General features: G+C 37.0%; 4 protein-coding genes across 5 annotated transcripts; 2 read left to right on the top strand and 2 right to left on the bottom strand.

The window, feature by feature from the left end:
* Positions 1-3,366: 3,366 nt before the first annotated feature.
* LOC110845916 (neprilysin-2) lies at positions 3,367-7,103 on the bottom strand. The gene is made up of 12 exons (XM_022092470.2): positions 6,863-7,103; positions 6,605-6,791; positions 6,049-6,537; positions 5,749-5,963; positions 5,491-5,658; positions 4,883-5,406; positions 4,698-4,794; positions 4,340-4,627; positions 4,103-4,246; positions 3,970-4,015; positions 3,832-3,890; positions 3,367-3,738 (listed from the first exon to the last, which is right to left on the bottom strand). The coding sequence occupies exons 1-12, from the start codon at positions 6,923-6,925 to the stop codon at positions 3,502-3,504; spliced, it is 2,517 nt and encodes an 838-aa protein (XP_021948162.1). The 5' UTR covers positions 6,926-7,103; the 3' UTR covers positions 3,367-3,501.
* Positions 7,104-12,426: 5,323 nt separating this feature from the next.
* Positions 12,427-15,159, top strand: LOC118435142. The gene is made up of 2 exons (XM_035850587.1): positions 12,427-12,836; positions 12,913-15,159. Exons 1-2 carry the CDS (start codon positions 12,626-12,628, stop codon positions 14,499-14,501), a joined length of 1,800 nt encoding a protein of 599 aa, XP_035706480.1. The 5' UTR covers positions 12,427-12,625; the 3' UTR covers positions 14,502-15,159.
* Positions 15,160-16,067: 908 nt separating this feature from the next.
* LOC118435076 lies at positions 16,068-17,453 on the top strand. The gene is made up of 4 exons (XM_035850217.1): positions 16,068-16,471; positions 16,542-16,762; positions 16,827-17,080; positions 17,147-17,453. The coding sequence occupies exons 1-4, from the start codon at positions 16,252-16,254 to the stop codon at positions 17,436-17,438; spliced, it is 987 nt and encodes a 328-aa protein (XP_035706110.1). The 5' UTR covers positions 16,068-16,251; the 3' UTR covers positions 17,439-17,453.
* A 78-nt stretch (positions 17,454-17,531) lies between these two features.
* LOC110845789 lies at positions 17,532-21,529 on the bottom strand. 2 transcript variants are annotated; one of them, XM_035850536.1, is made up of 6 exons: positions 20,462-21,529; positions 19,720-20,396; positions 19,195-19,625; positions 18,844-19,106; positions 18,654-18,767; positions 17,532-17,951 (listed from the first exon to the last, which is right to left on the bottom strand). In XM_035850536.1, exons 1-6 carry the CDS (start codon positions 20,727-20,729, stop codon positions 17,722-17,724), a joined length of 1,983 nt encoding a protein of 660 aa, XP_035706429.1. In that variant the 5' UTR covers positions 20,730-21,529; the 3' UTR covers positions 17,532-17,721. The 2 variants fall into 2 exon arrangements, with proteins under 2 accessions (XP_035706429.1, XP_035706428.1); XM_035850535.1 differs by having other exon boundaries at positions 18,844-19,127; positions 20,462-21,527.
* Positions 21,530-21,786: the final 257 nt, after the last annotated feature.

The raw sequence follows: 21,786 nt of genomic DNA, 5'->3' as shown, positions 1-21,786 counted from the left end.
CCAATTATCCGGCATATTGGTTTAAGCTTGTCTCAAACGTCTATCGTCCAATGAGCATACTAACTAACACCAAACGACTCTATAACTATTGATTCATGTGCACGTGAATTGCATGAAAGTATGTATGACAATTATGGAACAATGGAATTTTTAGGCTTAATAAAAAATAGTCTATATTCTTTTAGTAAGTAATTCGTACAACAAAATGTACAATATATGCAAGCAAATTTGAATTTGCCCTTTCATTTTTAACTACTATGTATTTCTGCATGAAAAGTTCTTTACATTTTAGAAACGACTATATATAAGTTCGGCATTTGCTAGAAATGAGTGTTGCAAGTGGTAATCTGGAGGTGAAAGCACTATCAAGCACGGCGTTCAGTAATGATCGGACAAGAACTGAACGTGGTATGTATGGCCAGAAAATTTTCAACATGCTATATGTATATGTAGGTATATGTACATACATACGTAATAATACGTATACATATGCATGTATTTACATAGGGCATAAAACAAAGATGCGTTGGGTCATTTTCATTGTGACTTATCAATTTTTTATTAACATTAATTGTACTTCACATATAGATGTATATTTGTATATGCTTCATATTTAGCTAATCAATATTAAATCGATTATGATCGTTTCCTGAATAGTGTACGGCTAAAGTAATATACCTCACCCAGCATAATTGTCAAACTCATTATTGTTCCTATCAAATATACGATAAGGATCAAAAGTGCATCTCGTAGGGTAATTGCATTTGCAAGGATGATTCGAGTCGAGTCATTGCACAAAGTATTCCAAATATTTGATTCGTCACCTTTAATGTACCGTCGCATGAGTCCTCTTTCCATGATTTTGATTATTCTGATAAAATAAAATAAAATCTCATTAATTATGTAATAGCAAAGCTATAAATTATTAATTTTACAATGATTATATTTACATACTTGTGATTTAATAATTTCTTGAGGGATGATGCTTTAGGAATAATTATGCATGTCGGCACGTGAGATATGAACACGTGGTCATACATTTGACAAATCTCTCCCTTTTCTTCAAAAATCTCCAAGAATGAATCAATATAAGAGATGAAGGCAGTAGATTTCGCGTTTTCGTTGTGCTTTGGAGAAAGTTGAGAAGTTTGATTGTGGACATCAACCGTGTCTGAGTGCACTTTATAAGTCGTCACAATGTTCTACACGCATAAAGTGGGGAAACACTACTTGAGTAAATGTATACCAACATTTTTATCGGAAATATATGAATTACAAATATTTTACTTTGAGGACATTCATGATTGGCTCGCTCTTGTAAAATCCTGTGAGCGTATATTTTCCGTCAATTAGATACTGAAATCCATGAACAAACGAGATTGGGAACGTAATTGCGGACACAATGAGTGACGAATATAAAGAGTAAAATAGCAAACTAAACACTCCGCCGAAGAGAAAGACGACCCTGTACGACAAGCTCGTTGGTGAAATTGGCCAAGCTAAAAAATGAACCAAATTATTTAAAAAAATATGTATATATTTAATAGGGATCTAATTTGGCTGTGAGAATGTATGTACTTCTCATTGAGAACGCTGACACGGCCCATAAGCCCAGTTCCTCCGTTATTAGCTTCTGATCTTTGCTTGGTTCTCGAATTTTCTGAATCCTTTTACATTTCCTAATTACGCGTAACGTTAAAAGTAAAGAAATCCAGACAGCAGAAAAATAAGTCCAAAGTTGTCCACCAAATTTTTCAATGTATAGATTTAGAGATTTGCGAGTTTTTTCGTTCCGAAGGAAAAACGCCTCGAAACTAAAATTTTGAAAAATGTTATTGATCCGCTATATTTTACAAGTTTGCGTTTAAATATATGATTTTGTAAATATATTGATTGTTCAACCTCACATATCCGATGGACATTAACATTCCATACTTTGTAGCCTTTGAAGGAATTATTGCTTGACCAAATCCAGCAAAATCAGCTTCTAATCCATTTCCCAGATCTAGCTCATTCTCGGTATTATTAACGAATGAGAAATCAAAGCTAAAAATGGACAAAATGTTGATTTGTTTGACGTACATACGACACACATAGGTTGTTCTAAAGTATGAAAATATACGTAAAATTCAACATGAACTGTAAATCCAGAAAAAGTGGTAGGGACCAAGTTGGCATAATATTTTTATATATTGGAGTGGCGAATTTGTTCCGCTAAAATAATGTGATTGATAAGATTATTAGTAAGCAGGGAATAAAGCATAAATTATTTCTACGAGTGTATCTAGTAAATACTAACCAGTACAATTCGAAATTTGGTTTGTCGCATGTTCAGATTTGGTTCATTCGCGTGTATTTCATAATAAAAACTGCTAATGAATTCAAACAATTCTGAAGTGGATTCTCTCTCGTTGAATTCTGCATTTTTCTTTGAAACTTTCAACACGATAAATACTTTGTTGATGCAAAACATTTTATAAATCCGCAACCGTAATTTTCCAAACTTTGTTTTCCAGTAGAATGCAAAATATCCATCATCTAGTGAACCAAGGTACCATTCTTTGCAGATATTAGATTCCCTGGACTTTCGACTCGCCATGATACTGCTTATGATGTCGCTTCGATTGTACTTCCTTGGCGTAAATATGATGAATATTATTCCAAACTGACGAAGAATATTGTGTTGCTGGAATAAAATATTTATAGCAATACACGTGGAAATACATGTGTACTTAATATGATAAAATTAAGAAAAGACGTACATTTTTCACTAATGATAATCCTTCTAGATGCGATGAAACAAAGATCAGAAGCAATTCTTTTTGAAATGGCAATGGGCTTAATCTTAGTAAATCGGTAACATTTTCAATTTTATAAAATGATGTACTTTCTTCCGTACTAAACTCAATCTTTACATCGTCAGTGCTATTAACAATTAGTATTCGTTTGTATTTAAAATGCAGCGAAACACTAGGATTTTGAATATTCTTACGAATTAATAGAGAACCTGACAATTTAACCGGGATAAAAACTAAAAGACAAAACCAAAGTAGAAAAACTTTCATGGTCCTCTTATTTAAATAAATAAAACTTGGCAAATTTTTAAATCTATATAAAACTCTGCCTTAAGTGAGCTTAAATATTGATTCAAGATCAAATAGAATTGTACTCTATATCTGCATGTCCTATACATTTAAATGTACACCATCCAGCCATCCTACTTGGACGTACATATGTAACTGTCAAAGTTAAATTTTTCAAGAGCACTGCAGGCGACATAATTTAAATTGCAAGAATATTTTGAAGTGTGTCCATTAATGCGAAATTATTGTTATGTATGTATGCAAATCCAATTTGTCGATCATATATACTGTCAGTAACACTATTTTTATTGTTCTCTTTAACGTTTTTTTTGTATATCTACATATAAACACTTGCATTATTCGATACAAACAAGGTACAAAATATAGAAAATCTGAAATGCATGAGAGGTGCAAATATTCACCATACTTTACACTTCTTCACAGGGTTCATACGACTTCCGACTGGACATTTGAAATCTTTTGAAAATTCATGAGAATTAGAAAATGATCCAAGCACCCGAAATTTTCCCGGTGGATGTACCCCAGTCATCATTTTATGACGAAAAGCTACCGGTCTGTGACTTGAACACCAATTATTCGCTGCAGTTATCCAGAACATTTGATTTGGCGAGTATTTCTCAAGTCCAGGAAGTCTCTGCAAATCGAAAAATTATTCCCAATCATTAATTCTATTCATTAATTCAATTTAGTGTCAGTGTCATAAATTAGACACTGAATAATAAATTACCTGCTCAGCCCAGTTTCGTTCCACCCATTTTTGATAACCTCTGTATGCTAGTAAAATTCCTAGATAAACAAATTATCAATTATCGTCAACATTCACTCCTCATGCTTGAACAAGTCTCGTCACATGAGTGAAACTCACCGTTGTTGTCAGCTATATTTTCCCCTTGAGAAAGCTGACCATTCAGCTGCAAATATTTAAATGACGCAATATTGTAAACATTGTTTGCAAAAACTGCGAAAATGGCAGAAGGAACATGGATATGTAATTTTACCTGAGTTGTGACATTTGTGACTAGGTCAGTAAAGCTGTACTTTGAGTATTGTTGTACGATGCATTCCGTTTTTTCGTGGTAACGTTGTTTCGTGTTTGGATGCCACCAATCCTTGAGATCACCTCGGAGATCAAAACGACTGCCCTATAAGAACGATAAAACATGTTACAAAATTCGTATTATAACACAAAATTTCGCATTAATGGAAATTACTACAGCATTTTAGAAACTACATACTTGATCATCAAATCCATGAATTAGTTCATGCCCATACACCCAACCAATCGCTGCAAAGTTCATGTAATGGGGTCGATCGTACGAAAAGAAGTGCCCCTGGAGTATGCCTGCTGGGAAGGTGATGAAATTTTGACTTGGATTGTAAAAGGCATTGACGACGGCCGGCTTTCCATGTCCAACCCACTCATTGGGATCTATTGGTTTTCTCAATTTTCCAAGCGTGTACCTCACCCCACTCTTCGTAATGTTCAACACATTTTCGAAAAAATTGTCGCCACTTAGCTCCAACTAAAGCCAATCAATAATATGCATTATTATTTATTTTAGCTATACAATTTATCTTATGATCTCAACTTACCCCGTCATATAACTTGATTAATTCATTTTCATCCAGCAATTCCACAGGATATCCGGTGAAAGATCGCATGGCTCTCGCTTTTTCATGCGCCCTGCTCCTATTTATTACAACGACGTATTAATATTAAGACTTTACGGGCAAAAAATAGATACAAATTGTAACAAAATAGTGCAATTTAGTCATACTTTGTGACTGGATCCATCCATGTTGCTTCATCAAGCACGGTGCTAAAGCTTTGATGAATGTCGTGAAACATTTTGATTGCTTCTTCTCTTGATTTCTCATCGAAATGTTTTTCGACATACATTTTCCCCACGGCGTGAGCCAAAGTACTTGTGACTAGACCCACACACTCGGCCCACTTTGGTGGCTTTTGATGTTGTCCGGTGACCCTGGCGTTAAAATGGGCCTTGAGGAAGTTGGCTGATTCTCCCAAATAAGGAATGAGGGAGGAGGCTGCCCTCCACATTAAATAATTCACCAGCGTTCTTTGGTCGGTCATTTCAATGAGACGAAGTAAGTTCACCAAATGTGGAGGCACGGAGAGAATGACGACTTCGTTTTCCTTAACGTCAAGATTATCCGGCAAAGATGATCTTACAAAGTGTAGCCAATTCACGTGAGGGAAGCGTTTCTGAAGCTCTGAGATGCTAATTGGATTGTAAAACTTTAAAGGGTGTGCTCTCGTGGCTTCTCGTGGGAGAGATATCTAGATTTTTGCAAAGAATAAATAATTAATATTTATCGACATAATAATATTTGCGAATTTATTGCATTTCCTTAATGCACATACATTAGCCAAATTTTTTTCAAATTGGAAAACAGCTCCCATTTCCGCCCCAACCACGCGTGGGTCTGCACCCAATAAGACTGAGAGATCTAATTGGTACTTTTGGTATGCATTAATGAAGACTGGATCTATCATTTGTTCCCTTCCAAATGACAATTGAGGTTCACCAATCTGTAGTAAAATAATAAAACAACGGCTTATAAATTAAATCAACGTATTATAAGAGCAAAGACTTTTGTTCTACATATGCATTTTTCTAACATTGATTATTCTCCTTCCAGGATTTTTGATATCAGGACCAACGCCAATTCCCAGCAGATATGCTCCTGCAATTCCTTCGTTCCTCAACTTCAGCACCAAATCTGTCCATTCGAAGGTAGGGGATGGGGTCCAACGTTTACCTTCAACCACTGGCCAGCCACCGACCTTCTTCAACAGCGATTTTAATGGTTCTGTTCCCTTGATTTCGCGTATTTCTATAAAAAAAACAATCAACTTGTTAATAATTCGTCTCATTTTACCTCACAAAGTAAAAAATTCATTTGCATATGATGCACATACCTCCATTAACACAAGAACTGTAGAGATTCTTGACTAGTCGACCGGAAGGGCTGATTTTTTCTCCACCAATGTTTTCAATCATTTGTCTAATTTGAAGGTGTAGCTTATCAGTCAGACCCCCAATCGGCGTGAGTTCCGCTTTATCGTCAGGAATTATCACATTCTTTTCAAAGCTACCACACGCGAATTCGTAGAAATCATCACACGGGTCCACTTCGTCATTTAAATTGACGAGTAATCCGTACGCAGCTTTCACGCAGTCAGGTGTGAGACAAATCGAGCTTTCTGGTTTGTCCCCTTCAGTCTTTTCAGTTTCGATTTCGTTGAATTCTTCATTTTGTCGTTTTATTTTTGGACTGCTGACCACATTTTGGCCAACGGATGGGTGAGAGATTTGATCTTGAACGGAGTATGGGATATGTTGTGCGAGGGTCATTCTGGGTCGTGACCGAATCAAGGGGTGTCTCATTCTCTGTCCCATCGATGCCACTAACAATAAATAAATAATAAGTAAACACATAATATGCGCATAAATTGTCAAATTTGGTGCACTTACATGCATCACTCATTGCAGGATGGCCAGAGAAACAAAGGCAGCACGTGGCATCACAACTTCCATCAATGAAGCCTTGTGCTTGACAATATTCTTTACACGAGTCTTCCGAATGATGCCCACTGCATGGAACTTTAGCTTCAAGACAATGTATTGTTGGATCTGGATGATAGATGAATCTGGCCCGTGTCTGGAAATGCATTACAATTAAATTATATCATTGGCCTGTTTATAAATAATAATTACTTAATATGCACATACCGTGACAATCAGTATCGCACTGAACATTATCACGAGACAGGTGCGAATCTCGAAGCTATTCATTTTCACGATTGATGTAAAAATGCGACTACTTGTAAATTGCTAAAAAAATTATTTTATTTAACGTTGTGTTTAATGTTGTGTAAAAAAAAGTATGTATTTCTTCAAAAGCTACTAGTCTTTTTTATTTCTTTTGATCTGTTCTCTTTGAACTTGCTTCTAGTTCTGTAGCTCATCTCAACGCGATCAGGCTATTTATTGGAGACAAGTAACAAACCGTGATGATGCCACAACACATCTTCTTCTCAGCAACGCTGAACGCAAATGCATACATTAATATCATGGAAAAGCTCAGTGATCTCAGTCTTTTCTCATCATGGATTTTATAAAAGTGTTTTATTACGAACTAGTTAGAAAGCATGTTGTATGATCCATTGTTCATGGTCAACTACGAAGATTGTCTTCTTCTCTACGATGAAAGAGTACGAAAATCGAGAATATAGAGTACGAATGGGAGCATACATATATATTTCTAGATACGTTGAATTAACATAGACGCAAAAACGAAAAATATTTCATGGAAGTGGAATGACGCCACGACCGACGGAAAGATGGGATATTTCTATATTCGCACTTCCATTTCATTTTTGCTCATCGTCATCATCATCCCAATTCCCTACTCCAAATTAGGCATTGTTCTTTTCTGAATGAAATAACCAGTTCAAATTGGACAATTATTTACAAATTCCCACATTCTTTTTTGCCAAGTATCTCGCCTTCGGTGTAATCTCTTAAAAGTGGGAAGACTGAATAAATTAGGATTCTTGCTGCAAGTTTATTTTGTTATCTACGAGTAATTGAGGTGTGCGGCTAGTATCATACCTACAGTCAATGGAACAAGTATTGGCAACACCCACACAAGCTAAATAAAATTGGCTATAACTTTGGCATGCATTATCAAATTAGCATGAAAATTTGTACGCATTTAGCAAATCTAATGTAGTTTTCGATTATAATCATGTTTTACTGATTAAAATTAGATTAACGCAGTTTTTAAATAATTTGCTGGAAAATTTGTGAAATTAACCCACAAAAAGTATTGGCACCCTCTAACTTAAAAAATCATAGAGCAACGAAACGCCAATTTTACTGCGACAAAGTGCTTCTAGTATTACGTGGCACCTCCCCTCGACACAATAAGAGCAGAACTAGGCTGTGGAATTTATTCGACAAGTTCCTATATAACGTTTTTTTAAATGGCTGCCCACACTTCTTTTAAACTTTTGACAAGCTCGTTTTTCGACTAGTGGTTTCCCATCGGTCTCTCTTTTCTCAACCCGGACAATCAGAATCACATCAGGAGACTGTGCAGCCAACGAAAGAATCTTAACCTTTTCGGTCTCCGAAAACTTGCATCGTTAATTTGGCTACATGTTTGGGGTCACTGCATTTTTGGAATATGAAATTTTTTCCTAGGTCAGGTTTTTGTTAAATGATTTCAAATTATCGTTTGGAATGATTGACAACACCTTCCTGGTCATAATTTTATCGATAATGACCAGGTAAACACGCCGCCTCCTAGTCATTTAACCCCAAACCATAATCGATCCACCTATGTGTTAAACTGCCATACGAACGTTTTAGTATTTCTGAGTCTTTTATTGCATCCGCCAGACTTGAACCAATTAATGAGCTCCGAATAAGTAAAATATGCCTATGTCGGACCAGTAGGCCCTTTTTCATTGATCGGAACTATATTTAGAGTGATATTTAGCCCATTCCGATTTATTGAGGTGGTTCGCTTTGGGGACTCTCGCGTCGGTCGGGCTTCTGGAGCCTGAAACCCCAAGGCATAATTTTTGATTGATCACCAGATTGTATGATATGTTGACCCTACAGTTGATACTCCAATTTAACATGGATTTGGAAGCTGAAATCTTCCGCTCTCTAGTGGTTCGTTGCTTGAGGCATCCTTAGGTTTTAGGCGTAGATGACTTTTTTCTTCCGCATCATGGAAAAGTAGAAACTGAGATTGTCATTTTATATTTCTTTGCTACGTATTCAAAAGTAAATATGGAAAAGTATGTTTTCTTATTGATTTTTCGATAGTAAAGCTTTTTTGTGCAAGAGACATGATTATTTCTCGCCGCGCCAAATACAGCTCGTTTGGTGTCGCCATTTTGGCTCCAGACAACACAACTGTAGACTTAAAATGTAGCTAACCTCATATTTTGTCACCTAATTAACTTACCGTAACGAAATGTGGAAGATGGTTAAGAAAATTGTTTCGAAAATTGTGTAATTAATTTGGCCACATGTTGCCAATACTTTTTGCAGGTTTGCATCTGACTCGTTGGGGTAAAAATCAGTATTGTGTTATGTTTACTAGATTTAAATCAGAAACATGATTATAATCGAACACTACATTAGATTTGCTAAATGCGTACAAATTTTCATGCTAATTTGATAATGCATGCCAAAGTTATAGCCAATTTTATTTAGCTTGTGTGGGTGTTGCCAATACTTGTTCCATTGACTGTACGTAAATCACACCTATGCTTCACATTTAATGGAGACATTTGGCTTCTCTACGTTGCTTAAAATTTCCCCAAATTCTGATATGGGAAATTCCACAATTTAGCACAAACCTGACTCACATGGTTTAGTTTTGGAATGACCGAAATACATACATCACATGTCAAAAAACCTTAATTATCCTTCACTTTTTGAGGATGAGTGAAAAAATAATTTGTAAAAGATATCCATCAAGCGTCACAAGACAACGTAGGCCTGGCTCCGTGATAAGAGTTCATGAGCCGAATATCTCAATTTTTCTACTCTCGCTGCCACCACCACACGCGACGTCTCCCATTTTTCTTTGCATGCTCAACTAATTAATCAGATATCTGGAACAAGTATCGGAAAACTGGATTTTGACCATTCATTACTTTTGGGTCATGCACACATGTATTTACACAAATACAAAGGTGTGCGTATTAGTAAATATACGTGATGCATGTTATTCACTTTGCTGGACTTGTTTGTCTCAAAATGATGAAATTCGCTTCTTCAATTTCAATCACAATTGTCCTCCTACTAGGAACAAAGATGCGAAAACAAGCCAGCTAAATCGATCAACTCTCGCCTGGACAAGTTATTGGCGTCTATTTTATAAATAAAAAACTATCAGTGCCCAAAGGGAACACCAAAGTTCACATTTTCAACTGCGCTTCGGCGTGGGCACTGCGTGCTAGTCAAGGACGGTTTATGATATATCAGAGCATGCATATATCTTCATAATAATTTATGGATAATTTGGTTACGTGTTAAATACTTAAATAATTTGTGTCGTCCATCCTCAGTGGCATAAATTATTTAAAAGATAATGGCTAAACTTCTATGTTCTATGTATCTATGTACCAACGCAGGGCGTTACTTTCGTTACACTATTCGGCTAGTACTTCAAGAGGAGATCAAAGTAATTCGTAATTGATATTTTCCCTCATGCTCAAAATTTGCATATGTCTGAGTATGTTGTCCAGTGGTCCAGCCTAAGTTGATCCGACATTCAACAAAGAAGAGTTAAGACACCACTTTTTTGCGACACCATCAGTCACGTAAGTACATAAAACTAGTCTGAATAAAGCCATTAATCAGTGCGACTGTGCGAGATCAATATCACCGAGGTCCAAAAATATTTGTTATGCATGCAGCTTTCGCAACAATAGGATGATGTGTGACGCATCCGAGAAGACGATTTCAATTCAATGCTTCTGCTGATGGCACGCAAAATTCTTTGGCGTACCTACGCACTTCCCTGCTGGCAAATTAATTGAGATCAACAATCTTTAATCAGCCCTGCCTGCTGTTTACGACTTTAAAATTGCGTTTCACAATTTTACCTCCACCTCCAGGCACTTTGGTGGGTGAAGACATTTCGTGCTCAAATTCTGAATATATGACTCACAGTTCTAGTCATTGTGTTCCTAATTTCATTATCTCCATTCCTCCAGAATTGTGATATATTCTGAGGCATAAAAAATTGGGTAGAAAAATCAACACTTAAAAAATATGTACATATCTAAAAAAAAACATGATTTTGATTTTTCTACTTTCTAACGCAATATGGAACTTCGTCCGTGTATGCAAATTTTAATCACGAGTAGTTCATCTCAACTCGTTTAGCCGTATCCTATAACTAGATCAAATATTTGCTTTCCACAAAAGACAAACCTCGCACAATGCAGCTCATTCTTTTAAAATTTATCGCGTTGATCTGATTTATTCCTACAAGGAGCGATAGTGCATCCACACATATTTACATACTTACAACTACAGATTTACATACTACTACGTTTTACTAGTCAATGGCAACACCACAAAACGCTACGAACATAGTAGATACTACCGATCGACGTAGTTTAACAACTTTTTTAAGCTAATACAACTCTTCTCTAACTTATTTGAATCTGAGTTTATCATGGTTCATTGGACAACAACGGGTCCTTACCTTTTCGAATAGAGAGCAAAAATCTGTGATACAACGCCCATGTCATGTTTCACATACGTAGTTAATAAATGGTTTGTTTTGCATAGCCTTCTGTCAGTAGCGTTGTATGTGGAAAAATGTGGTGTGGCAGTGGTTAGTTAGCTGTATTTGTCTCACTGAAACAATAGCATAGTCCTTTCCTAGATCCACTACTACTTAATTTGGGAATATGAATAACATGGAAGACTGCATATTCAGACAATAAAGTTGAAGAATTGTGAAAAAGAAGAATGAAAGTTAATCGCATTCAATTTTGAACGTAATTGGGCATGATGGATTTACAAAAGGAGGAAGGAAGTAATGGTATCTCTATTATCTATCTACCGGTCGACTGAACGGTCCTAATAAATGATTAATATTACAGAATTAGTCATCCATTAGTTTGTGTCCGACTATAATATTGAAAGCATAATTTATGCATAAAGTGCATCGACAGGTTTCATGACCAATCCTATTGTGCATAACTTATTTTTTACAATAGACGATTACAGAGGAATTGAAAAACACGTTCGGAATTCAAGTTTCTTTTTATTCTACCCTGGTCCCAAATGTACCAATAAATAAGTAATGGATCCTAGATTAAAGGTTGAGGTAGGACAATACAAACAGGTTTGGACCATATATATCCGAGAAAGTGTTATTTTCGCTTTGTGTTGTGAAAAGTTGTGTACCCCCGATAGAAATACATGCTTGTAAGCATATTTTAAATGTCATATTTAATAGTAATGAACGAACTGAAGAATATTAAAAATCGACAATGAAGAACGAAATACCCATCTTGATTATTTATAAATTTATCTCAACTCCACACTCTGGAAATATAGCAAATAAGAGTTGCACATACTTACTATTATGAAAAGTTATCGTTCTGAAATATCGTAAATTTGAAATCAATACTTGGAAATTTTTGCATATTAAATATAAGTTCTTCCAATTGTTGCATAATAAAATGAACGTTGGCATGCGATGTTTATTGAGTTGCCTAAATTTTTTACTACGTTGTACCTCATTGCCTTTAATACATATGATTACAATAATGATGTAATTGAATTGCAAACTAGGCAAACAAGTTGGCTATTCTAATATTTGCTTATTGGTCTGCTACAATTGCACTGGAGTTTGTCGACCATGTTTTCTGACTGCAGGTACACACTTGAATATGGGAATACTGAAAAAACAATTAATCAATTTGTTGATGTGAACACTTTTGGAAAATGTATCTTTCCATAATCGTAGTCATTGTAGCGACTAACTTTAAGATATTAGCCGCCTCAGTTATTTCTGACAAGATAATTTTCATAACGGACTCATCCTGCCTCTACTTTTTCACTTCTGACGTTCAAGACATAATAAAAAGTGCAAACTCTGTAAAGATTTTAGTTGGTGGCAGTTGCTTGGGAAAAATGCACACTTTGAATACCTCAGGTAAATCGGTATACGAAACACAGATTTAGTTAACGGTAGCTAACATGATCCTTTTTTACATCTTTTTTTATAACAGACGAATGGATCGGTGTCAATCACATTGCTAAATTTGGAACTCACTCTTTTACCCACATTTTCTACAGGGCTTCTGACTCCTCAATTGAGTCTTGGATTGATATCTACTCTAAACTTCAGTTGTCTCAATTTTCCAAAGATTTTTTCAATTTCTCACAGTCCTACTACCGCAAATACGATGACTATAATTCATCCACGTTCAAGACTGATCGATTACGATCGTTACTTGTAAAAGATAAATTTATATTTATTGAAACCAGTGCTTCATCAAAAGCGAAAATCACGCATATTATTCACGACTCTATTACGTTACAAAATCTTCCAGAGTATATGCAATCCACAATCAACAGCTCAAAGTCAGATGGAGAACCCCAAACCGAGTGGGGTTACCCTACCGTTCTCTACTCTACTCTGGCAGGATGGGGTTCTCGATGTAAATTCTCAAATATTTACGACCAGCTTTCTAATCTCACCCTCAGATTTAATGCAAATGACATGCTCTTTTGTGAGGTGTTTCTTCACTTTAATTTAACTCATCAAACCTCGTATCACTTTTCCGCGTATCGATGGGCCAGACTTTTTACTCTTAGAGATGATCTGTTGTCAGCATTTATTCCAGATTCTAACGCCGTCTTCTACTCCTCCCCAGGCATCACCTTTGTTGTCATGAAAGAAGCTCCGCTTGTCTGGGGAAATATCTTCCAACCGTTCAGCCCCATTGTGTGGGCATTTTTGGGCGTTTGTGGAATTTTGAGTGGACTTTTCACCTACTGTATCACAGGAAATGCTTCTTACAAAATTCTTTCCCTCGCCAAGACGGAAAAGTTGTCTCAACAGATCTGGATGCCTATTCAAGAATATGTTTTGCTGGTTTTGAGATCTGCGTACGGTGGGATGATACTCGTCGGCCTCCTGGTCCCTCTTTATCCCTGGACCCCAAAGACATTCAGTGAACTTAACCAAACAAACAATTTTATAGCCGCAACGGCCTACAGTGAAGCCGTACAACCGGAACACCTCCGCGATACAAAGGTTTTAAATGGGATAAAAAAGTGGCGAGATCGGGAGGTAGAAGGACCTGCGAAATCTACGCCTTCCTCATACTTGGAAGACGATGCAAATGACACGGCCCACAGATACGCCTTATTTATGTATGACGATAGAAAGCTTTTTTTCACCTACGGTCGGAGCCAACTTTCTACAACAGCAAAATATCTCCACAGAATGGAAACAAATACGGAGAGTGTTCTCCGAGAAATGAGATATATTTCCGTTGCAATCGGGTCAAAACTGCAATTTGTGGTGGATGCGATTCGTAGAAATTTTGAGGCCGGGACGTGGATACGATGGTGGAATCTTGAGAAAAACTATTACAAGTATGTCGCTCCGAAATTAGTGAATAAATATTTGGAAAAAAGTTTGCCCGAAGAACGAATTGACTTTACGGAAAGATCGCTCAAAGTCGCCGATGTGGGGACAATCCTTGTCATTTGGTCAGTTGGAATTGCAATGGCACTTTTGCATTTCTTTTTTGAACAATTTTATTGTTGCAGATATTTTGTGTACTATTTTACAATAAGAACAAAATAAAACTTATGGTGGTGATTAGCAATACAAATTAAAGCAATCGCAAACACAGGGATTACACTTCCAGCATCGATAAGATTGAGAAAAACATTGTGCTGAACATTGTGCAGGGGTAAATCCACCGCAATAAGTGCAGCTACGAAGTATTTTGGTGTCGTTATTGATAGCATTATTTTGATAACTAAGAATATCTGTAGTGTCCAGTTGATTATCGAAATCAGGGTTTATGGTCTCTTCCAACGGAAGTAAATCTGCCATTAAAGCGAGTCCCAACTTTTAAAAATAAGAAATTTTATTTTAATCTTTACATAAGAGAAAAATTTAAGCGTTTCAACTTACAATGAACGTCAAGCCGACTGAGAGATACATGTCGATGTGAATATTTAATACAACTAAAGTGTATAATTTTATGTTCTAATGGTTTTCTCCGTGATTTATCACTTCCGGATTAATTTTGACAAAATATTTGTTCACATTCATGCTGTTACACAGTTCCATAAACTAAATGTAATGAATAATTTATACATTATTGATAAAAAATACACGCACATGTGCTGTGCTAAAATTTGACAAGATGCTAATCGTTGTGAAATTTGTCTCAATGTCACACAATAACAAGAACAACTGGTCTGAATAAAATTGTATACTGTAACTTATTAAAGTTCTAGATAATTCAGTAAACTGGATCAAATTAGACTTTATTTGAACAACAAGATAAAGGTCGCATGTGTATTGGTATGAATATGTTTATAAAAATATTTAAGGTGCTGCAAAATGTACGTTTAAGATTTCTTTTAGTGTATTACATTGATAAAAATACATTCTTTAAACTTCAATAAACGATGGACAATAACACACAAAATATGCTAAATTAAATGAGCAGAGAACAAAACAACTTGTCAAGTTTTAAGACAAACCAATTTCAACAATTTTGAAATATTGACTGATGTGACAATAAGTTGTATTTAATTGCTTGTCACCGAAAGTACTTTGAGGTCATTATCAGGCATAAATATGCGCATGTATTCCTCCCAGGTTAGATTAATGCAAATTAACGGCATATATGAAATATTTACAATTCTTTACTTAAATAGGACGAGGTGCACCTTTGTTTAATCGTACTGGTTTTTCCAATGAAAATAGTGTTGCATATATTCGTAAATATGTAAATATCTCCAAACATGTCAGAAATTTATAGCAATTTAACCAATTTAACGGGAACAGTTCTTACTGTGATTGCGCAGGTATGGCTCGTTCGGCTTTCTGGCCTTTCGTTAGTAGTTTGTTCAGAATATTTAAATAATCTAATAATGAGTCGTAAATACACTGAATGCATATGTAGATGAGCAGTTTCACTTGGGAAACAGAATTTTCAGATGAAAATCCAAAGGTCCTAAAGTCTGGATATTCGACAAGTCTCTTGCAAGATATGAAATATTTACTAAAGTTTGAGTGAGTTAGATAAGTAATTATTTAATTAGAGTGGAGTACAGTATGGTTTTTCCTTTGTAGAACGAAAGTACTTTTTACAAATGAAACAAAAATCTCAATGTCGGTTGGTCCGAACGATACGCGTCGAGTGAGCCCTGGGCTTCACAGTGTCATCGGCGGAAATGCGGACTTATTCATAAACCATATTGTTCCCTTCGACTTGCACAGCTTTAGGTTGTTTGGCAAAGTTGAAATTTTCCATCCAAGCCTGGACGGGGTCAAGTACGAACTTATGTTCGAATATGCTTAATATTTCACAAAAATGCATAATCAGAATCCATTTTTTAGCATGGTCGCAATATTCCAGCAACCGCGGATGGACCAAATTCGGAACGTTTACTTACTTCCGTTCACTCACCAACTTTGGATTAGTTGTTTGACGACATTGTTGACAATTCATGCATTACGAGCCCTACTAGTTGAGAAAAGGGTTGTCGGGGCGGACACTATTTTGTCAGTAATTTCAAACATATCCCTGCAAGGTTTATCTATTTATTGGCATTCCTCATTAAAATTATTTATCAAAAAAATTAATATATTCTCATGACACAGGATTCTGGAGCGGATTAAGGTACGATTATCCTTTTGCAGGTAAACTGATTTTCTGGATGGGATCCTTGGCATCTGTCTGCTTTTATTGGGTGTACTCTGCAAGCTTGTACTCCATCATTACGTCTGCTAGAATTCCAGTCAAAGGTTTCACCGACTTGATTAAATATCAGTATACGATGGTCGTTCATGAAAATAGTGCCTCCGGAAAAAGCGAGCTTCAGGTACTATACATGCCATAATATCGTTTCGCGAATCTCTAATAGCGTACTTATGCAACCTTTGCAGAATCTAATCACGATTTTCGGATTGTCTCAAAAGCAAATTACTACAAATACGGCTTCAGAAGTAACCATGTTGCTTGATGCACCCTTCACCTTGATCTCGTATTGGGATTTATTTCATAGGGTGGCAATGTTGCAAAACTACACCGATAAATTCCTATGCTCCAAACTAACTTGGCTTGATTTTCCTCAAATGCAAAGAAGCCACTGTTGGACTGCGAGGAAGGGATTTCTTTACAAAGAAGTCTTCAACATCAAGTTAGTTTTGAAAAATACTACAAATCGATACAAAAACTTTTGGATAACAAAATATTAATTATATAGACTACTCCTAATTCGGGAACGTGGCTTAAACTTTAAATATATGCGAGACTCCCTCCGGGATAAGATACTCTTCTGCAAGACCAATGAAAATGTCCCCATTTCAATGTCCTCGAATGAAACATTTTCCGCGTTCATCATATCTTTGGTCGGAATAGTTTTCTCACTTTTCGTCCTTTTGGGAGAACTACTCGGAAATTCATGTAATCCCAGACTCGTTGCAAATATTTTGTATGCAAAATTTTCATTACTGCTCACTTTCATTTTACGAAAACTTGTATCACTTCTGTACTAAATAAAAACATTGTAAACTGTGATGACGAAATATACGAAAAGATACACATGTGTGCACGTCGAGAGAGAAATAACTTATTCAAAATCAAAGATCGTTATGATTTCTTAATTTTTATTAGCGGGAGGACCAACTGCCATGTTGTCAAATAGTAACTCGATTCACAAGAATCTTACAAAAGTATGCGGGGAGGAAAAAACTCGAAGCAAATACGGATATCAAGGCACATAATACGTTTAAATCGTCGCACGTTGTCGGGTGAAAGCTGATTAGAATGAGTCCGTCGTCAAATCTTGTCCACTTTATTGGCCACAATGAGCGGATTCGCTTCCTGGAGTTGTCGACGACCTTCTGATTTGTAGTCGTAGCTACAATTGTGGGTCTCGGCGTAGCGATGAGTGGAACAAAACAGCTTCCCGCAGCGGCACTGGTAACGACACGCCACTCCGATTCGCTTCCGACATTCGGCACACCGAACAATGTCCTTCTTTTTCTTTTGAATTGTGGAGCTTGTGCCTGCAAGAGAAATAATCATGGTCAAATCATGGCAGAAATTTATCTGGATAAAATTGCCAACGATCATTGCATATTTTAAATTCAACTACAAACTACACTCCTCGAAAACCTGTCATAATATGACATATTCATATACTTTGAGTGGAATGTAGCGTGGCTTGAGATGGGCTGGTGCTGGAGGGCTGAAGAGGTGGTGATAATGTTACACGTTCATCGTCAAGTTGGATTTCTGGGTCGCTGGGAGTGACATTGGAAATACTCGGCTTGATTTTATCCTTTGACGAATTGGCTTTCATAATTGGCCCTGAATAGAATTTCCTCTCAGAGACAGGAAATCCCTCCCGGATCCAACTGAAACCACCAATGCGACCAAAAATGACGCAAGGTCAGCAGCTTCGCGGCACAACAACGACGACTATTCTTCCCGATACAAGGCTGGATAATGTTCCTCAATGACAATGGACTGGTAGTTGAAATTTTGAATTTTAATCGAGCCCAATGGCTCACGATATATGAGAACCCGTTTTCTCTGGGTTTGTAATCCTAATTAACTTATTATTTCCTACGGAATCTTATCCACGTCTTCAAGCCCTCGTCGAACCTCTAGCATTTTCTCATTCACGCCGTTCACAACTTTGTTTTTGGTCAAACAAGGCTGTGCTAATATGTTGTCACTAGCGATAGAGTGATAAATGATTGTACCTAGATTTGAACCGGAAGTCGACCTCCGACCAGCGGAAAGGATATTCCGGACGGTTGTGCCGCCTGATGGTTGTCTACTTTGTGATTGCTGTTTTCTTAACCGGCCTCCTGATTCTGAAATATTTTAATGTATAGATTTACTAGTTATTCAAGTCATTTAAGCTTTAATTAGATTTATTATATGGCTCACTTATTGATTCGTCCGATTTTAATTTTCTTGCAGTCGTCAGTCTCGTTATTATGTGATTTTGCTCTTTTAAAATGCTAATATTGCTTGATGCACTGCTGTTAGTTGAGTCTGACGATGAATTCCTTTTCCGTCTGGTCGTGAATCCAGTAATATTCGATGACCTTAACCCACCTTTCCCAGTGTCATTATGCCTCCTTACAGCGGAATTTAGTGTCATAATGTTCTCTTGCTGTTGTCTCCTTGCTACCACGGTGGGTACCAAGCTATGTGGGTCGGGAAACGGTCTGCTTATCAGTAATAATGATAAGCAATAAATAATTAAAAATAAACATTAAGAGTGCTTCAACTTACACAAATTTGTGACGACTCAGATAATCATATTCTTCAGGATTTTGGTCAGCCAACAATACTTTCACTTTCAGTTGTACGTATCGAACTAGTTGGTTGTTAGTGTATGGCAAAATCCCAAACGTGCCCCCGCCCGTTCTCTTGGCTTCTAAGTAAAGTTCTGCTTTAAGTCTATTAAGCTCCGAAACACTCGACGTGATTGTTCTGTTAAACGTTGTGTGCGTTGTAATTTTTGTCTTTGAATCAGAAGACTTGAGTTTCAGGGAAGCAGTGCAACTACTCGTCTCCTTGTGACTTGATTCATCTCGGAAAGTAGACGAACTGTTGTAATTCTTGTAATTTTGTGTCTCGTTAATGTCTGGAAGTTGGTTTTCTCGTTCATTATTGTGTCGAAAGAATTGTCTATCATCGCAATTGGGGTTTAGTGGTATTCGCTACAAGAAATATAGTACAATAATAAAACAATAATTGGGATATAATCATTTCTTAGCAAGGTTTTTTGTATGCTTCTTGTTAATAAATCCATACCTTTTTCATACTCATATCGGCCCTAATTTGAGTCATTTTTTGCAGTGTTTTAGCATTTTCTCTAATCCGCTCCAACTGTTTTTGAGGTTCCCTTATAATAGATTCTCTCCTCCCACTGCCAAGATCCCCACGTCGGCGAATTCCATCCTCTAGAGGCGTCAAAAGGGAATTCCTACTTCTCTCAGCAGGCTCTTCAAACCCCGTCATTGTAGCAGTCGATTTTCTTCCCCGGATAAGATTTGAGCTTGGATGAGACGGTGGTGGCAAGCCGAGGGATTCTTCGTTCGACACTTTCTTAATTATGACAAAAACTCGGCGATCCCGGTCCTTAAAGACCAGCACGCCGTCAATGCTGTTATCATCGAGACGCGGAAGTCTGACTGGTTCCTGGCCTTGTTGTGCGTGACTGGTCCTCTCAGTCGGATTCTCACCTTCGTCCCCTTTCCGTCTGGACGAGAGTGGGCGTGGGATACGAGGGAGCGAGGGGAACGGTGGTGGTGGGTCATGACTGGAGAAAGTTTTGGACCCCAGCCCACTCGAGATGTTGGTAATGAGACGAATAGGTTTCGACTTTGAGCTAATCTCGTTAAAACCCAAGTCAGCGAGGAGGACGGAGGGATTATCCAGCGGTATTCTTCCATGCGATAAGAACAAGTTTTGCTCTTTCTGAGGAATACCTGCATATCAAAGAGGTTATATTAACAAGTTTTTTTATTAAATTTTTACATAAAAAAATGCAGACCTTCTTGAAAGGCAATTCTCGTTTTAAGGAGTTCCACGCTGTCACTGGCATAAGCATACACTTGAAACTTGCCCCCCATGATGTTCTCTATCCTGACGAAGAAGCCGGCCTCTTCATCCGACGAAGATGACGACGAGGAGGAATCTTCGTCGTCGTCCTCCACCCCAAAAAACAGACCTCCACCACTCCCGTTCGAACTTCCACTCCCACCGCCATCAAATGAATTTGAATTACTTTGTGTTTTGGACCGTCGCCAATCCTTGGACATTTTTTATCTGTAGAGGTGAGTTTATTTGGAGTGGAGACGAGTCTTTACTTCTCCGTCGGTCCGTATGAATATTTAAGTCAGATAGTGCACGGGTAGCTCTTAAAATTGAGCCAAGGCTAAACTCTACCACACGTTTCCTCATTTACTTTACGATGTGACATTTAGTTTCTTCGGCTTCATATGAGATACATAGTTTTATATCGATCGACTTGTTACTGATGCATCATACAGTGGCAGGCAGAGCTTTTGTGTGGTGGCGTTTAGTTAGAACTCGGTATGTTGTCCTCAAGTTAAGCGTAATTTACCCAACCCGGGTATTATTGTGTGTTGGTTACGTCCCTAATAGTGTTTAGTGGTGATGGTGGAATTAACTTGCAGTATGAATCGAATGTCACTACTTTGGTCATCCAGCGTCATCATTTCTCTAATGTTTGCCAAAAGTCACTAAGGCGATCAATTACTTATTCCCCATAACGTTACTTTGAAATCTATTTGTTAAAATTTTTATAAACACGTAACACTTCGTTTTCCAAGAATCAAAGTAAATGTGAATGTTTATAAACAGTTTACCGATACGAAGAATGTATTGTTATTTTGTGATACTGTAATTAATGATTGCTGAATAAATACTAATAACCCTGCATAAGCAACAAGTGTGTATGTATGTATGCCATCGTTATGTTCATCTTTGTCCCACATTAAGTAAGCTAGTCAGATTTAATTAATAGTCTATATAAAACCCTGCATGCCAAAGAGGACGTGCTGGGTATCGAGTGTCATGTTACGTTCTCATTATCACGCAACTAACCTGTGATTGGTACTTTAGAAAGTACATTAGAACTTGAATGCAATTTAATCTAAACAGAACAGAGCTATCTTATCAGAGTAAATAAGCGCGTTTAAAACTAGATATTCGAATTATTTATACTATTATAGTTCGAATAAAGTCCCTCAAAACAAACAATGGTCATGCATGCCATCCAATACAAATAGCAATAAGGCGCTCCTTAAAAATGGTCGATGACACCTTTTTGCATTCAGTCTATGAACCGAACAA

Source organism: Folsomia candida, unplaced genomic scaffold (genome assembly GCF_002217175.1).
Source record: "Folsomia candida strain VU population unplaced genomic scaffold, ASM221717v1 Fcan01_Sc003, whole genome shotgun sequence".
Taxonomy (NCBI): Eukaryota; Metazoa; Arthropoda; class Collembola; order Entomobryomorpha; family Isotomidae; genus Folsomia; species Folsomia candida.
This window is presented reverse-complemented; position numbering and strand designations above follow the sequence as displayed.

Bases quoted from the DNA above. Each gene is read 5' to 3' on its own strand.
- LOC110845916 (XM_022092470.2), bottom strand. From the start codon at position 6,925: ATGAATAGCTTCGAGATTCGCACCTGTCTCGTGATAATGTTCAGTGCG. The intron at 4,628-4,697 runs GTAAGTTGAGAT...GATTGGCTTTAG, and splicing joins TAATCAAGTTATATGACGGG to TTGGAGCTAAGTGGCGACAA. The intron at 4,247-4,339 runs GTATGTAGTTTC...TCGTTCTTATAG, and splicing joins TTCATGGATTTGATGATCAA to GGCAGTCGTTTTGATCTCCG.
- LOC118435142 (XM_035850587.1), top strand. From the start codon at position 12,626: ATGTATCTTTCCATAATCGTAGTCATTGTAGCGACTAACTTTAAGATA. The intron at 12,837-12,912 runs GTAAATCGGTAT...TTTTTATAACAG, and splicing joins GCACACTTTGAATACCTCAG to ACGAATGGATCGGTGTCAAT.
- LOC118435076 (XM_035850217.1), top strand. From the start codon at position 16,252: ATGCATAATCAGAATCCATTTTTTAGCATGGTCGCAATATTCCAGCAA. The intron at 16,472-16,541 runs GTTTATCTATTT...CTCATGACACAG, and splicing joins TTCAAACATATCCCTGCAAG to GATTCTGGAGCGGATTAAGG. The intron at 17,081-17,146 runs GTTAGTTTTGAA...TTAATTATATAG, and splicing joins AAAGAAGTCTTCAACATCAA to ACTACTCCTAATTCGGGAAC.
- LOC110845789 (XM_035850535.1), bottom strand. From the start codon at position 20,729: ATGTCCAAGGATTGGCGACGGTCCAAAACACAAAGTAATTCAAATTCA. The intron at 20,397-20,461 runs GTCTGCATTTTT...TTTGATATGCAG, and splicing joins GAGAATTGCCTTTCAAGAAG to GTATTCCTCAGAAAGAGCAA. The intron at 18,768-18,843 runs GTGAGCCATATA...AAAATATTTCAG, and splicing joins AAAATCGGACGAATCAATAA to AATCAGGAGGCCGGTTAAGA.